The sequence below is a fragment of the Haliaeetus leucocephalus genome, unplaced genomic scaffold, assembly GCF_000737465.1.
Source record: "Haliaeetus leucocephalus isolate CR32 unplaced genomic scaffold, Haliaeetus_leucocephalus-4.0 Scaffold101, whole genome shotgun sequence".
Lineage (NCBI taxonomy): Eukaryota > Metazoa > Chordata > Aves > Accipitriformes > Accipitridae > Haliaeetus > Haliaeetus leucocephalus.
In genome coordinates, this window is record NW_010972537.1 from 3,099,004 (window position 1) to 3,114,858 (window position 15,855).

Genomic DNA, 15,855 nt, shown 5'->3' on the forward strand with positions numbered 1-15,855 from the left:
TTGGGGAGGCAGGGACCTCCGCGAACATCTCTTGGGGATGGTAGCTGGCAGTGCCCACTCTCCTACCCCCAGCTCAGTCGTCGCCCTCCTCGATCCAGAGCGGGCGGGTTTGCTCCTGGAAGATGCATCCCCGAACCACCTTGGGCAGCTCCTCGGCATGGCTCCAGGTGTGGGGTTCCAGGCGGGCCCAGGAGCACGGCAGAGTGTGGAGAGCCTGCTCCGCACCACGGCACACCTTCAGCACCTCGGAGTCCCGCTGGCCCACCTTCCCCAGCAAGCTCCTGGGGAAAACACGGGGATGAGCGTTACCCTTGGCACAGAGAGACGGGGTGGCAAAACCAGCCAGGAACTCCCTCACGCGTACAAAAGCCGATTTTCCTGCCCTTTTTCCCCTCACAGCGGCCAACTCCAACACGCACACAGTAAGTGGTCCCACCCCGATCCTTGCCTCTCCCTCTGAACAGAGACAAGGGCTTCTATCTCCTCCCATGATACCCTTCATCCATGCCACTCCGTCTTTTCTTACCTGAGTCCTCTAACGTTCTTCTCAGTGACCTCGACATGGATAACGATGGGGTATATTTCACTTTTAATTAGATCCCTCACACTCTGAACTCCCAGCTCTAGCAGGCAGTGTTTATTCTGGAAGGGAAATTGAATAGATTTACTGATTTAAATAGAGAAAAAATAACCCCAGTCCCTGACAGTTACATTAAATCAAATCCCATACTGTGAAATATCATTGCTTTTCCAATAGTAATTCCATTAAATGTGGAATTTACGGACAGTGCCAAGAAGGAAGGGGAGTATTAAAAAGCAGGGTCACGCACTCCATCACCGCCAACTCAAGAGCCCACTGGACCCCTCGCTCCGCCACAGCCCATCTTCACATCATCTTTGTCATCGCTGTCACCCACAGCCCCATGTTTCTCCATCTGCCCTGAGCAGAGCTGTTGCCGCTTTGGCGAAGATGAGGAATGTGAGAGCAGGGAGGTCACACCTGCACATGGCATTTCCCACCGCCTCCCCCACGAATTCCCAGTTGCCATTTCTTTCACCTGAGCTCAACAGAGACTCAGGGGAAAGTCCGTATCTGCTGCTCCACAACCCCACAGCACCTGGACCTAAAACACCCTCTGAATTACACAGCCCCCAAGCAAGCAGCTCTTTCTCTATCCCCACACCACCCTCCCTCTTCCCCCACTCAGGTTTCCCTTCCTCTCCTCCAGCCTGAACGGGGTGCCCAATCCTGACCCTCTCTCCCCACACCAAACAGCTCAGCACCTTCTCCATCGCCTCTCGGATCATGCGGATTCGCCCGCTCTCCCTCTGGTCCTGGGGGGCAATTCTAGACGCAGGGTGCTCCTGAGCATGGGTTGCGCTGGGATCCCTTTCTGCCAGCTTCTCTGCGAGCCAAGAGGAGATATGAAAAGGGAAACGTCAGCCCCTTCTCCCTCTTGCATGTACTTTCTACGTCAGATCCCGCACGTTTGCTGCCGCGCTGATGCTTATCGAGTTCAGTGTTTATGGATTCCGGAGAGTGAGTCTAATTATACAACATTACACACTGGCATGGATCTCCTGCAGCATTCTGCGTACAGAACAAGCAAGATATCACAGCTGAAGACACCTTGCAGGGCAAGAGCAGCGCTTGTGTTGCAGTACCGCAGCAGCCTAAGCCAGCTCACAGCCATTATCCTGCTTCCCCACTGCCACGCTGTCCCACCCCCTCCGTAACAGAGTATGGCAGAAAAATAATCACTTTTTTTTTGCCAGGTAGTTTTTCTGCAGGGTTTGTGAGCTGCACAAGCTTGTAGATGGCTCTGGTGAGCGGCAGGGCTGGGGAAGCAAGAGGAGCGTGCATCTCGGCGTGGGAGAGTGGGAGGAAGATGGGCGGCAAGTTGAACCTCCTTTTGTCGGTGACAACTTGAGCCACCTCCCCCTGCTCGGAGGCAGAAGGACAGCACCCAGCAGCGGAGCCAACGCCAGGCGGGAGAGCAGCAGAGAGGTGACGCCGAGACAGAGAACTGGGGGCAGAGCTGGCAGGCCAGTGAGGTCCAGCGTGGTCAAAGCAATGACTGCCAGGTGCCCTTGGTAACTCCCAACAGAAGATGATAAAACGCACGAACACAGAGACCTCCCCAGGGAGCCACAGGCTCCGCAGCCCGGCAGGGCTGAAGCAGGAGCTGGGCTTTACCTGCTGACCGCGCTGCTCTAGGCAGCTGCCCATACTGCTGCTGAAACACGAGCAAGGGGCTGCTTGCCCCTAAGACAGAAATAAAGCAACGTATTTAGGAGACGGCATGTTTGGAACTGGGTCCAGAGCACGTTCCAGCTCTCCCAAGCCCCAGGCTGGCTGGGCATCTTCTGCTACCTCTGCCTGGTGGCACAGGTACTTCCCAGGTAGAGCCAGATCCTGCAAAGCCATCCGTTTCCCTTGGCGGCAGCAGGCTCCTGTGGAAGATCAGTTGGCTTATGCTAACTCTGCACTGGCTGGGGAGTGCTCCAAAGGAAAATACGGGAGCGAAGAAAAGAGAAATGGCTCGGGGCTCCCGGATCACCTTCCTTCCCTTCCAACAGGCAAAACTGACAGGGGAGAAGGGAGGTTTTGCCCTCGGTGTAAATTCCCAGCTGCAGTAATGGCTTTGAAGCCTGTCCCCATGCAATGTGAGGGGGGCCCTGCAGAGGGCTCAGTAGGACAGCATATATGGCCAAGTCACTCAGATAAGAAGCCCAGCGGCCAAAATTTGCAGAGCCATCCTTCTTCAGCAAACCAGAGATTTTTCACTACCTCCGTCACCACCCTCCAAAAAAAATAGACCGACTCATTTTTCAGCCCTGCAGCTGGCAAAGGGAGAACTCTAAACACGGGGAAAGGAGAGAGATGGGGAAGGGAGGAAGAAGGAGGAAAGAAGGAGTTGTCCTCTGCAAAAATTCCCTATGGGAGAAAAGCCCTTTCCCCAGCAGCCTCTGGAGTGGTATGTCAGCCTCACGCTGCTGGCAGAAGGAAGGGGACAGCAGCACTAAGGCTGGATCCTCTCATTCCTGCGGAGGAAGAGCCAGTATGAAGTCAACCGGCAGATCCCACCTCACCAGGGACTTCATCTCCGGGAAGAGCCACCCAGAGCAGCAACGCAACGGCCACCGCCACCCACTCAAGGGAAGGGAGAGGATCCCCATGCCCCAGGAGACCAGAAGGGAGGGCTGGCTTCCCTGTGGGCCAAAAGGGATGGGACACAGTTAAAAATAGGAGGGAAAGTCTTGCAGACACTCAGCCCAAAAAGATGACCTGTCAGCAGGAATTGTCTGGGTGACTGAGAGACCCACACACTTAGCTGCTGAGGAGACACCTCATGTGCTTTCCAAGAGTCCCATCAGACCATATCTCATATTTGCAAGACTAAGAGCATCTCTTCCCTGAATTGGGCCGACCAAGACCTCCACAGAAGTGACCTCTTTGAGCAACACCTTAGCTTCCCACTGTATGGCTAAGAAGTGGCAGGAGGTAAAAGGGGAAAGCAGCCCTCAGGAGATTTGTGTGCTTTACATCACTCAGCCACAGGCCCCTAAAACAGCCCTGGACGTATCAGCCACCCATTGCTGCCTACCTCCTGGGCACACGTGGAAGTCCAGGCGAGACGTGGGCAAGTCCAGCAGGTTCCTGATGAGCCGTGGTGCAATGCAGTTAGGTGACAGCACCACAGGACGGGGCTTCTTGACCACCACAGGGCGCACCAGGCTGTAAGGCTTCAGGTTCACGTCTGGGTCTGGAAGTCAGGAATGAAGAAGAGAAAGCCAAAGGTGAGAACATGAAAGACCAGCCTGTCACCGGCCCACAGACCATCCCATTCTTCCTGTACCATCCCTTCATCCTGACTCATGGAGGCACCTACCAACCATCCTATGTCCCAGGTGAGATCCTACCCTGGTTACAACACTCACTCGCACACAGATATTCTGGCTGTAGTCTCCCTTGCCCATTTTCTGGGACTCCCTTGGGTTACACACCAGTTTATTCTCCACAAAGAGTTAGAACCACAGAAGCAATGGAAAGCCCCAGAAAACCCAGGAAAAGCAGCAGGGGCTTTAAATATGCACAGGCTTCCCAAAATCCCGTTAGCAGAGTTATAAGGGGAATCTTGGGCAGAGAGACTGAGGCATCCCAGTTGCCAATGTCCCTTCAGTGCCCACAGGGGACGACGGGGTCTCCAAGGGTGATGGGGCAGGCAGAGGGGTAACAGCTCACCCGAGCAGGGGTCCAGCCACAGCTGCTGAGGGGGCTGCTCCAGGCTCCTCTGCGGTTTGGATTTCACCAGGCGCAGCTGGTCCAAGGCCCGTTTCTTTAGCTGAGGAGAAAGCGAGGGCGATAAGGCTGAGAGCATAGACCATTTCACACACACACACAGAGCTGGCTGCAGAAGACCCGCTGGCAAAGGGGATGGAGGGCACATACAAAAAGCATGGGACCAGGTCTGCCGCCCATCAGGTTCAGTCTGGGAAGTGGGGAACGGGTAGGAAAGCAGCCACAGAGCAGTAACACTGCCTGGGCTATAAGCCCCTGCTCTGCTTGCTAACCCAGCTGCCACCTCTGTACGAGTTGGTTTACCAACAGAGTGGGGCAGATTGCGTGCCAAGGTGGTGGGGTGGCCACAGGCGCACGCACAGCTCTCACTGCTGGCTTCTTCGGCTTACGTTATTTCTGTGGCCCCTCTGCTGCCCAGGCGTCTGGCCCTTCTCCTGGATCTTCAAAAGCTGGTGAGCCCTGAAAAGACAGAGAGCTTGCACTCAAGCAGTTCTAGAGCCCCCAGGGACCATAGCCTGCTGTGATCCTCTTCGCCAAACCTCACAGACCTGCTGAAGCATAGGTATATCAAAGCCCTCTCTCAACCTCCCAGTCTCTCAAGGGCACCCAACCACTACCGCACCGGTCCCCATACAAGACTTGGGCAGCCCACACTATCGAGAGAGCAGTCTGCACCTCTCAGGACTCCTAGGGGATGCTCACCACAGAAAAATGGGGCAGGTACCCCCTGCCTTCCTCCTCACCCTGGTTACCTGCTGTAGTTGGGCACTGTCCCCTTGTCCAGGTCCCGCATGGTCAAGGGATCGACGCGGGAGCAGTACCACTCCAGCCGCCCTTTGTGCATGGTGTCCGTGACATGGAGGATCTCCCGACACTTGACACAGAGTGCGTAAGGGTCTGACGGCTCCAGGAGGGACAGGTTGGTGCGTACGTAGAATGAGTCTCCAGAAAACTTCCTCCCTTCTTCCAGGGCTTCCCGCAGAGGCTGGTATCCTGGAGCAGGAGATATAGGTCACCATAGGCAGGGACACAGGAGACAACCGTCACCGATAAGATAGCCAAGTCCCCAGCACAGCTGTGATGCTATGGATTGGGGTCGGGGGCGCAGAGGAGGCAAACAGACAGAAGGTCTGTACCTCCATCCCATAACTCAGAGGATGCACAAGCCACACCAGACAGGGAAAGCTACTGGAGCTACGGCCAACCCCTGTGTCAGACATGGTGGCCTAGGACCAAACAGGAGAGGAGAGAGAATAACTGAGATTTACCTCCAGGGCTGGACGGAGGGTCTGGAAAGGGAGGCAGAGAGCTCAGGCTCAAAGGAGACCCAGTTGCCAGGGTCTTACCTTCCAGGTCCAGCTGAAAGACGAGACTAGAGGGCTCATCCCAATGCAGCAGGCTCAGGTAGGCGACCTCCCGCGTGCAGTTTTCCAGGGAAAGCACCTCTTCCTTCAGCGACGGCACCCTCAGCTAGCAAGGACCCGATGCTGTTAGACCTAAGGGCTGGAAGAGCAGGGTCTCCCCCAGCTCCCTCACCCATCAGGGTTACACAGGAGACATTACAGAGCGAGGCAGGCCTGGGGAAAGCTCTTCCTGAGGACAAGGCAACCTCAGTCTGCCTCTGGTTCCCTCCTCTGCCTCTGAAATACCTGCTGCCAGCCACCACCCAGTCCAGATGCTGGGCTGCTGCGAAAGCAAAAGTGCGTGCATGAACGCACGTGGGAGTGGGGACAGGAGAGCTGGGGGTTTTTCAGTTACAAGTGGGATATTAAATCAAGTAGTGTAGCTGTATTTCAAGTGGTGTCAATTCTTGCCAAAACAAATGCCCTTCCCTCCCTCCAGGAGCTTTCTTCAGAGCAATTATTCTTTATAGCTCAGGAGGGTCACAAAGGCCTGAGAAATCTTGCTCCAGAATTGATTGCTTTGCAAAAGGCACGTGCGGGATGCAGGATGCAAAGTGCTCTGATATACTACAAGGTGACAGACAACTCCAGGGACACATAGCCATATTGCCGTCTTAATTGTGTGACTGCTTTTTGTTTCTCCCCTCCCACAGCTGAAGGAAGTGTTTCAGAAGGTCTTAGCATTTTTACACGCACAGGTACACTCGAATGCCATGAGACCTGGATGGGTGTTTGTGCTGCATAAAGCTCTAGGCAGGGAGCAGTCCTGGGAAACAAGAGAAATTGAGGTGGCCTTCAAGCTGGGCAGAGGTCAGCTTGCACTAGGGATCACTCCACGCTCCCTGCATCATCCCACGCGCCTTGCAAACCCACAAAGTGAGCCCATTCCCGGACTCACCTCAATGAGCCGGCACCCTTCCCTGAGTCCTGCATCCTCGACCTGTGAGCCTGGCTTCACCCACTGGACATAAATCCCTGTCCTGTTCCCTCCAAGGATGGAAATGTCTGCTCCGAGCCTCTTCTCCTGGGGTGAGGGGTTGCTGGGGTGACCCATACTGGTGAGCTGTACCACCAGTGACCTGGCAAGGAGAAATACCAAGTCCAGCAACTGAAGTTTGCTGCCTTTTCTAAGAACCGGTCCTCTATGCCTTGCGTCCAGCTACAGGGTGTTTATTGTACTGAGCACTGCAGTACAGAGCTTGTCATGCAAAGCCATCACCAGGGCTCACGCACAATTCTTATGAACCCCCACAGACCCTTCCATCCCACCAGCCCCAACATCGAAGCCAAGCTGGGCTCCCATAGTCCTGTCCCTACCTAGACAGATGTGTATCCAGCCCAGGGCAATATCCCCACCCCTGCCATAACAAATGGGACAGTGCAAAAAATTGGAGTCCTGCTAGGAAGCGAGGACTATAGGATCTTCATTCCTCTCCTCTCCCACTAGTGAGAAAACCTGCAAAGGGGAAGGCAGAAAGGAATAGCCTCCCAAGCGTGGTCCCCCAGCACCACAAAATGTCCCCCCAAGCAGCCGGCTCAGAATGCCTAGCTCAGAGAGCAGCAATCACCTCCTGGTGACCTCCTCACGGCTGGGAAGCGCAGACAAGCAGATCTCCGACTTCACCCTGGCATAGGTCCTACTGGAAGAAGAGGAGAAGGCCCCGAGAGAGGTGCTAGCAAAATCACTGCCTAGGAAAGAGAGCAAGAGGGAGACGGGGCACATCACCTCTCCGAGCGCTGCAGGGAGCTCACGTTCTTGGGGTGGAAAGGGTCTGTCACCCCTTTCTGGGCATTTTCTAGCATCTGACTGGGAAACTGAGGCTGCAGAGAGGCTTTGAACGGTCACCTCCCTGGAAAGGGTTTCCCATGTCTCCTGAGAACAAGCAAATCTTTGCTCCCTTCATCAGCATTTCGGTCAGAAGGCAGTAGCAGCCAGGGTCACCTGGATGTGCCCAGAGATCAGCCACCAGCACCCACCACAGGACCTGCCAGCACCAGAGCCCCACTCCAGGAGACTTACAACCCATCACCAAAGTAGTAGCGGATGAAGGGAATATCCAATAACTCCCCAGGGCAAAGGCATTTCTCTCTTCTGTTACCTACTCCCCCAACTCCACATCAAGTTCTCCATCAGTGCAGCTCTCCACAAATTAAACAGAGCTGATGTGAATAGCTACCTGCTATGCAGAGGAAAAGCCAGCTTTTCCAGCTGCTGTGCCTGGCAAGGCACGGGGGGGGACATGTGGGTCCGTAGCACCCTCCTACGAGTGCAGAGCCCTCACAGTGAGCTGCACAAACCAAAGGCATGAGGGAGGGTCAGTTGTCCAACCCCTCCCCCCACAGCCACCACTTCTTTTTATAGTTAAGCCCTTTGGGGAAAGCCCCCACCCTGGTACCTGTTGCATCTTCAATGCTGCTAAAGGAGCCACAGGACAAGCTACAAAAGAGACACAAAGGGGAGCTGTGAGGCAGCAGCTTTTCCAAAGCCTGTTTGTATCCCATTCTCAACCCCATCCCCACAGCCTTCCGCCACCCCCGCAGAAGCACCCCCCCAGCCAGCACACAGCCCCTAGCCAGCCTTCCCACTCTCAGTTCCCACTTCAGGTTCCTTCCTCTGCTACCAGACTGCTCTCCCTAGCCCCCACAAGTCCCACAGGGGAGACACAGACCCAAGCAGCACCCCAGCGATCACCTTTTGTAGGGCATGCACCTATCTTCCCGCTGCCGACGAAGGATGGAGCCGATGCAAGGTGGGAAGGGGAAAGTGGAGAGGCGGTTGATATCCTTCTCGCTGTCAGGAGTCACCTCCTTGGGCAGAGTGAAAGAGAAATGCCTATTAACACCAACACCCAGCACCACCTCTCCCCTCCCTTCAGGCCAGGTTGCAAACAGCTCCTTGGGGACCACATGCCTCTTCAGGGACCATCCACATCCCAGGGGCACCTTGTTTTCCCAAGAGGAGAGCATGGATGGAGACGCATGACACCGCATCCCCATCTTTTTGCAATGTACAAGCTGTAGGAGTAGAAGCAGATGAAAGGAATTTCCAGTCTTGTCCTTATATCTCACTTTTAGCCACCACACACACAAAGGTGTGAGTAACCTGTGGGACTGCCCATTTTAGGGTGCTCTAGGATGAGAGGTCAAAGAGTCAAAGGAAAGAACCTGACTCCCTTAAAAACAATACGATGCTGCTACAGGATTCAAAAGAGATAGGATTTAGCCCGCAGCATGTGTAGATTAAACAGCTTTTAGGGGAGGATAACATCTTACATGAGGCTGTTGATTCCTAGGGCGTTATATGGGATGAAGAGGGTTTCAATTCCCCCTCTTGCCCACCCAGCTAAGCGCTGCACACTTTGGTGCAGCATTGACTGGTTTGTCAGAGACTGAGAGAACTAAGCTTTGCATCTGGGATCTGCTCCCACCTTACACACCGCTCCATACCCAGTCTCCCACCAAGTCACAGGCCCACAATGAACCCACTCCAATGCCTCTGCGCCCTTCTCGAGCACCGTGGGTCCCTGCTGCCCTCGGCTCATGGTCAAGCACTCACCATGCTCTGAATGGCCGAATCTCCTGGGAACGGGATAACAGAGACCCCCAGTGCATCCACAAGCCCAGCCTCGTTGTCTACGAGGCTCCAGGTGCTGCTGAGGTTGGAGCAGAGGGAGTAGGAAGAGCTGCACATCTGGGAGAGAAGGGACTCCATCATCCCACTGTGTCCCCCAGAAATCAGTCCTGAGCCCTCTGCCTTCTCTGTTCCCTCTTCTTTCTAGCCACCCTCACCTTGCCCAGGCTGCGGCCGCCTTGGCACCGCTGCAGCTGTGCCTCCAGCGTGCTGTTCAGCCCTTCTGCCTGGCTCAGCTTGCTTAGGAGCTCGTCCCGCTCCTCCTCCAGGGCCCGCACACGTTTGCGGTACTGGTCCTTCTCGATCAGGCCCTGGGAGTATTGTAGCTGCACCCCATCACGGCTCTGGATTGCCTGCAAGGAGCCAGGCTGAGAGTGAGAAAAGGCAGAGGACTGCGCTACTAACCCCTACCTCCCACCCTGGCGTGGATGGAGAAGATCCGCTGGGGAAGGAGTGGGTATCCAAAGCAGAGACAAAAGCCCTGGTCCTGCTGGGAGGTGGAAAGCCAGTGGGAAGAGCAATTTACCTGGTCCCGCTCTTTTTCGATCTCCTCCAGCTGCAGCAGCACCGTGTTCATACGATGCTTGTAGAGGTCGCAGTCCTTCTGCAGAGTCCGGTATTTCAGCTGCAGATCTTCCACCTCCTGGAGGTACTGGCAACAGCGAGCGGTGAGCATTAGCCCTCCTGGAAGCAATTGCTGTGGTTTCCCAGCCCCTTCCCTCCCCTCTCTTCCAGGCCCCGCTCGGTGTGTGGGGACAGGGGCGGTGATGGATGCTCTACCTTATCCCTCAGCTCTTCAGCCCACTGCAGCTCGTTCTGCAGGGAGTTGAGTTTCTGGCAGAGATCCTGCCGGTCATCTTGGGCTTCCTTCCAGTCGTGCTCCAGGATATCCAGCAGGATCTGCTCCGAGCCTGGCACTGGACCCTCACCGGGCTTCTAGGAGGCGAGAAGGTACCGTCACTGCACCACAAGCACCGAGGGAGCACCGGACCAGGGCAGTGACAGGCAAACTGGCACGACTGCCGTCATCACTCCTGCTTTAATCTACTGTGCGCTCCAAGGCACAAAGTCACACTTGTAAGCACATCCGAGAGCCACGGAGCTGGAAGCAAGGACCCATCACTACCCAGAAGCAACGGCAGCCACCACAGCCAAGCGATATCCTCAGAGGAAGGGGCAGGCCAGCCCAGGACAGTGATTTCCCCCATCTTCCCAGTACCCATGTCACCAGCACTGGGGATGCCCCAGGAAAGGAGGTGACCCGGAGTCTGCCCTGTCCCACCAGGTACCTGCAACATGCCCTGCAGCTCCTGCAGCGATGCCGTGAGCCGCTGGTTCTCAGCCCACAGCTCAGACACGGCGTCGGGGTGACCCCGCTCCTCCGCCTCTCGCTGGGGCGGCGCAGACGCCTGTTTCCGCAGCAGGCTGCACTCCTCCTCTAGGCTGGTCACTTTGCATTTCAGCTGGTCCACCTGCAACCCAGGGAAGAAAGATAGTCTGACACACACGGCCCTGCACCTCTGCCTTAGTGGGAGAGCGAAGCAGAGAGGACACTGGGCAGAAAAAAGGGTCTGGAGGCGAGAAAAGCGAGGGCTGGGCAACCACATGAAGGAGAATCCTACCGTTGGGCCAAGGTTAGCACAGCTGCACACAAAAGCTTTGCCCTGCAGGGCAAAGGAGGAAGATGCACTTGCGTAAGCGCATTCAGTCTCAGGATCCTCTCTCGGTGCAACAACTTTCTCGCTATCTTGGGGCATCCCCGGTACAGCTGGCCTTGAGCCTGGGTGGACCAGGGACTTCTGGGTTGAGTCTCTCAAAGGCTTCCCGGCTTCTAGAACAGCTGAGAAAGAAATCTGCAGCAGAAAAATCCACTGGGGGCTATCCAGTGTGGGGAGGTCACCTCTAGCCTGGGAAGCATTTGAGGCTCAAGCTGCCGGAGGCTGCGGGGTACCACAGATGCATCATCACACCCTGGGCTGCTCTCACACTCCTCCACCAACGTGTCACTGGAGACGGGGGAGGTCAGTTACTTTCGGGAGTAAGGGAGGTCCTCACAGACCTGTAACGACTGATGAGGTTGATCAGAGAAGCACAGTTTCCCAGCCAGGTAAGGCTTTGAGAGCAAAACAGGGCAGGGGAAACCTATCAAAGCCACTGAGCGCTAAGCAGCACCGCCAAAATTGCCAAGGAGGGAGTCAGGAACTGGATTACTTCTGCAAATCTGCCCAAAAGACCTAGAATGACTTCCAGGGACCGGTAACTTCCAGACCCTGAAGCCAGGAGGTGAAGGCAGGCTGGGACCTGGTGGCCCACCCTGCTTCCAGGGGGATTTCTCCACCCCACAGTCACCTGCAAGCAATTCGCCTCCCTGCTCGGAGGAGACCCAGGGGAGCTGGCATCAGCAGGAATACCAGATAAAAGGTAGGGGAGGATCCCAGGGCTGTTAGAGCAGGATGAGGAATGAAAGGTAACCACGGGGCTGCGCGAGAGGTCCAGGCCCAGACTGGTGGGAGGAATGCCAGAAGGCAGCAGAGCACTGAGGAAACTGATTTATTAATAAGTTCCAGGTAGGGCTGTCCTTGCCCAGGCAAGAAATGGGTGCGTGTTTGCTGGAGGTGAGAGCTTGGCAGCTGGAGCGCAGCGTCATGAATTCCTTCAGGTATGCGGGGCATGAGTCTCCCAAACGTCATGAGAGAGACGAGGAGGTGGTGGGGAGTGGCGGGGGGGGGGATGGACTCTGGGCTAAAATGCTCCTACGAGCGGCAAGGCAGGCTGGGCAGCTCCAGGCAGCCCACACGCACCCAGCACCCCGTGTGCGGGTGGCTGCGCAGCCGCCATCCTCACTAGAAAGAGGAAAACACAAGCCCTTTCCCGGGGAAGGAGTAAATAGAAACAGGCAGCTTGACAGAACTGGCTGCCTTCTGCATGCCTGTGCTGCCTGGCGCCCATCGGCAGAGCGGGCAGCGCAGGGCAGCGAGCGCGTGTGGGAGCAGACGGGGCATCTCCTGGTACCAACGGCCAGGCTGAGAGAGCCGAGAGATGCTGGGCAAGGCATCACCCCCGCCATCTCCTCTGAGGGGTTGGTTCTGGCTCCTCTAGGTCACATATCTCCAGCCGCAGCAGGAGCTGGTGATGTCTCTCCAGCTGCCCCAGGGCAGCAGCAAGTCTCCCATGCCATGCTCATAACTTGGATGCTCTGCCCTGCTCAGGGCATGCTCCCTATCAAGTGCAGACACCCCAACACGTGTCCCACCTGCCATCAGCTCCTTCACGTGCCTGGGCCACCACACGTGGACACCCACGTGCATCCCTGGCCGTCAGACCCCCACGGTCTCTCACCGCCGGCCCCCCGCGCTCCCTGGGGCCGTACCACCAGCTGCAGGTCCCGGCTCCGCAGCACGGCCATGTTCTTCTCCTCGCAGAGCTGCGCGTAGCGCATGGCCATCATGTAGTTCTCATCCTTCAGCCTCAGCAGCTCCACGCTGTTGGTGTCCCACTCCTCTCTCAGCCGCTGGCAACGCTCCTGCACCTTCAGGAGCTCCTGTAGCTGCTGCTCCAGCCGGGCCTGCTCTTGCTCCAACGCCTGATTTTTCACCTGGAGCTGATGCTCCTTCAGCAGGTGCTCCTTCCGCTGAGCCCTCACCTTCTTCACCTCCATCATCAGGAACTGAGTTAGTCCCTCAGGGCCTTCCTCATCTGTGCGGGAGACAAAGGAGTATCAGGTCCTGGCTGCTGAGACAAGGGTAACCCCCCCCAAAAAAGCAAGCAACCCAGTGCTCTGTTTTCCATCAAGGGGTGCCAAGCTCTCCTGTGGGTCTGCAGCCCCTCTTGTCCCAGGCTTACGGCATGACGGTCCGTCACACACGTACATACGGCCCCTTCCCTTCCAGATCCAGAGTGCAGAGCTGTCAGGGCTCCTCACACACAGGTGGCGTGAACCAGGGTTTTATACACAGATTTATGCAGACTTCTGGCCCTTCCCACGCAAGCAGCAGCTGAAAGGGGGATGAAGCACCTGCCCCTACCCAGGATCATAGAGCAGCGCTGGGCTGGCTCCCTCCCTGTTAGCCGGGTGTAGTGCTCCGGGTAGTAAAACTCTAAAGATTCCAGGAAGGCTTCATAGCCTCTCTTCCCACGGCGCCGGAGGATGTCCATCAGATAACCTGGAAAAGGGGATAGAGAGCTAGGATGAATTCCCTGCAAACCAGAGAGAAAACAGCGTAGACCAGCTTCGTGATATGAAAGAGCATCGCCACCAGTTCTGCTTCCGTCCACAAGAACGGGAGTGGCCGGAGGAGGGAATGGGGTGGGAGCACTCCCCCTTTCCCCCAGGGGGAGGCTCACAGAGGACGAGATGGAGATCTGGCTGCAGAGCATCCCAGAGAACAACAAAGCCAGGGCAGCGCTGCAGCAAGAGCGACCAGGAAGCCACACCACCACACGCTGGGTAGCATCCACTGCGTGTCAAAACCAGGCTGTCCCCCACAAACCAGGCCCATCTAAGCGCAAGTTTGTGCTTTCTCCCACCTGTCTGGTTGCTTTTGCAAGGGAATCGGCATGAATTCAGCACCTCCTCCTCATCCTGCTCGTCTATCACGCGGCACTGGCGCAGGTATGGGGTGAGCTTCGCAGGGTTCAGGGAGCGGGTCAGCTGGTGCCGCGCACTCTCAATCTTCTCCCAGATGCTGTCTTCCTCTTCCTCCTGCTCCGAGAGGCTGCAGGCTTGGAGAGGGGCATTCTCCAGGGCTGGGAGGATAAAAGGAAAGAGAAGGTCTGAAGAATGATGGAGGAGCACAGGGTAAAAGGCATGAGTAGGTGTGGGAGAACATGAGTCGAGGTATGGTCCTGCAAATGATTCAGTAGTGTTACAAATGGGACTCATACATCAGAAGCCATTTTACATACAAATGGGTCCAGCAGGATCTTGAGTGCCCACCCACAGCCTTGGCTATGCAGGAGGCAGAAGACAGTGGTGCATAAAGGAGTTAGGAGTATATACAGTAGGAAGACTAGGGAAAATGTCATCTTCATCCCTGAAGCACACTTAAATTCCCTCGACCATCACGCATCTTCCCTTTTTCCCCATTCCTGAGAACAGGAAACTCTCAGGAGCAAGAGTTTTCACAGCCTGGGACATGCTCTCTCACACTGGGGTCGGAAAGGAGGGTTTCCCTGCGGATCCATTTGCCCTGGGCATGTCCCAGGCGTCAGTGACCAAACTGAAGTTCCCAAGGGCACCGTCCCATGGAGCACCTTGGCTACAGGCACTGGAGCCAAAGGGGAATCGCAGAAGCATATCTTCCATGTATCTTCCACACATCCATGTGGAGCCCTGGAAATACGTAGCAACAAGGCAATCCCTCTGTCAACCAAATAAAGCAAGAGGGACCCCCTGAAGTCAATAGACTGAAAACTCTTGGAGCAGTGGTGAACCTGCTCCATTAAGTCCTACAAGCTGTGATGAAGCAGGTATGTGCAAGGAGCTCTCTTCCCAGCTGTGTATCAACTCACCCAGCATTATCTATTTTCACTTGAGAAACAAAATCTGCTTCCCAGGCCAGCACAAATCCTTTTAGCTGGCAAGGCAAAGCACAGCAAAGATCTTCTGAGACCTAGAAGCCATCCCTCCTCCCCAGTGCGCACCGTTACCTGCCGCTCTGGTGCTGGCATCGAGTGCAGCTTCCCTACCCCAGCCACGCAAACACCCCCAAGGGCAGTGTAGAGGTTCATGATGCATGAAGGCAGAGGGAAGGAAATCTCCCGCTCTTTTTTCTTTGGGTTTTTTTTTTTCTTTCTTGTGGTAAGAATGATATCATGCGATTTCAGACAGCCAACTAGCACAGCAAGGAGGATGGCTAAGAGCGCTGTGCAGAAGTTAATCCTCCAAGTAGGAATATGGGAGGCTCAGGGTCTGCTGGATGAAGGATAACAGGAAAAGAGAATTGTTGAATCCACAAAAGATACTCAAGTGTCTCATTTCCAGCACCAAAGGGCTTAGGAGCCTAAATACCGATACAGATCTGGATTGTCCTAGGTTGAATAAAGAAAACAAACTGCGTTTCTTGCAGAAACTGATGTCTCTCATTTGGGACAGGCTCGCTTGCCACAGGGACACAAGTATGCAGAAGGAGGACGCAACAGCAGGTCACAGAATTTGCGCTGGTTTGAGCTCCGCTCCTCGGCAGCAGATTTATGCCTTTAAATCAAAGTGCTTCTCTGAGCAATCCAAGCCGGCTGTGCGAGCGACTACCAGACAGAGAGAGGGTGGAGGGCTCTGGGAGCTGCCTGGGCTACTTCTGCCCGGGGTACCCCTCCTCCTGCCCCGGGGACCCCTCCTCCTGCCCCGGGGACCCCTCCACCCGCCCGCCGCGGCCCCCCCAGGCCGGGGGGGAAAGGAGACAGCCCTTCCCCTTTCGGCCAGCCCGAAGGCGCCCTTCGAGGAATGGCGAGCTGGAGGCCAGCCCTGAGGAATTGGCTGAGGAAGAGGAGGAGGAGAAGAAGAGGAGCAAACACCCCCC

At 55.9% G+C, this 15,855-nt stretch overlaps 1 protein-coding gene across 2 annotated transcripts in view; it reads right to left on the reverse strand.

Annotated features, from left to right (window-relative positions):
- CARD10 (caspase recruitment domain family, member 10) overlaps positions 1-15,855 on the reverse strand; it is a 26,677-nt gene continuing 10,822 nt past the window's right edge. The window contains exons 3-22 of one of the 2 annotated variants that reach the window (XM_010585429.1): positions 13,865-14,083; positions 13,363-13,500; positions 12,708-13,033; positions 10,627-10,809; positions 10,118-10,270; positions 9,864-9,989; positions 9,496-9,690; positions 9,263-9,397; positions 8,399-8,514; positions 8,103-8,143; positions 7,275-7,395; positions 6,605-6,785; positions 5,650-5,773; positions 5,056-5,296; positions 4,693-4,762; positions 4,247-4,346; positions 3,609-3,767; positions 1,285-1,406; positions 527-642; positions 1-281 (exon numbers count right to left, since the gene is read on the reverse strand). In XM_010585429.1, coding sequence (XP_010583731.1) covers positions 74-281; positions 527-642; positions 1,285-1,406; positions 3,609-3,767; positions 4,247-4,346; positions 4,693-4,762; positions 5,056-5,296; positions 5,650-5,773; positions 6,605-6,785; positions 7,275-7,395; positions 8,103-8,143; positions 8,399-8,514; positions 9,263-9,397; positions 9,496-9,690; positions 9,864-9,989; positions 10,118-10,270; positions 10,627-10,809; positions 12,708-13,033; positions 13,363-13,500; positions 13,865-14,083 — 3,074 coding nt within the window. In that variant the 3' untranslated portion in view covers positions 1-73. Of the gene's footprint in view, positions 282-526; positions 643-1,284; positions 1,407-3,608; positions 3,768-4,246; positions 4,347-4,692; positions 4,763-5,055; positions 5,297-5,649; positions 5,774-6,604; positions 6,786-7,274; positions 7,396-8,102; positions 8,144-8,398; positions 8,515-9,262; positions 9,398-9,495; positions 9,691-9,863; positions 9,990-10,117; positions 10,274-10,626; positions 10,810-12,707; positions 13,034-13,362; positions 13,501-13,864; positions 14,084-15,855 lie in introns of both variants that reach the window. The other variant, XM_010585428.1, reaches the window with a different exon arrangement.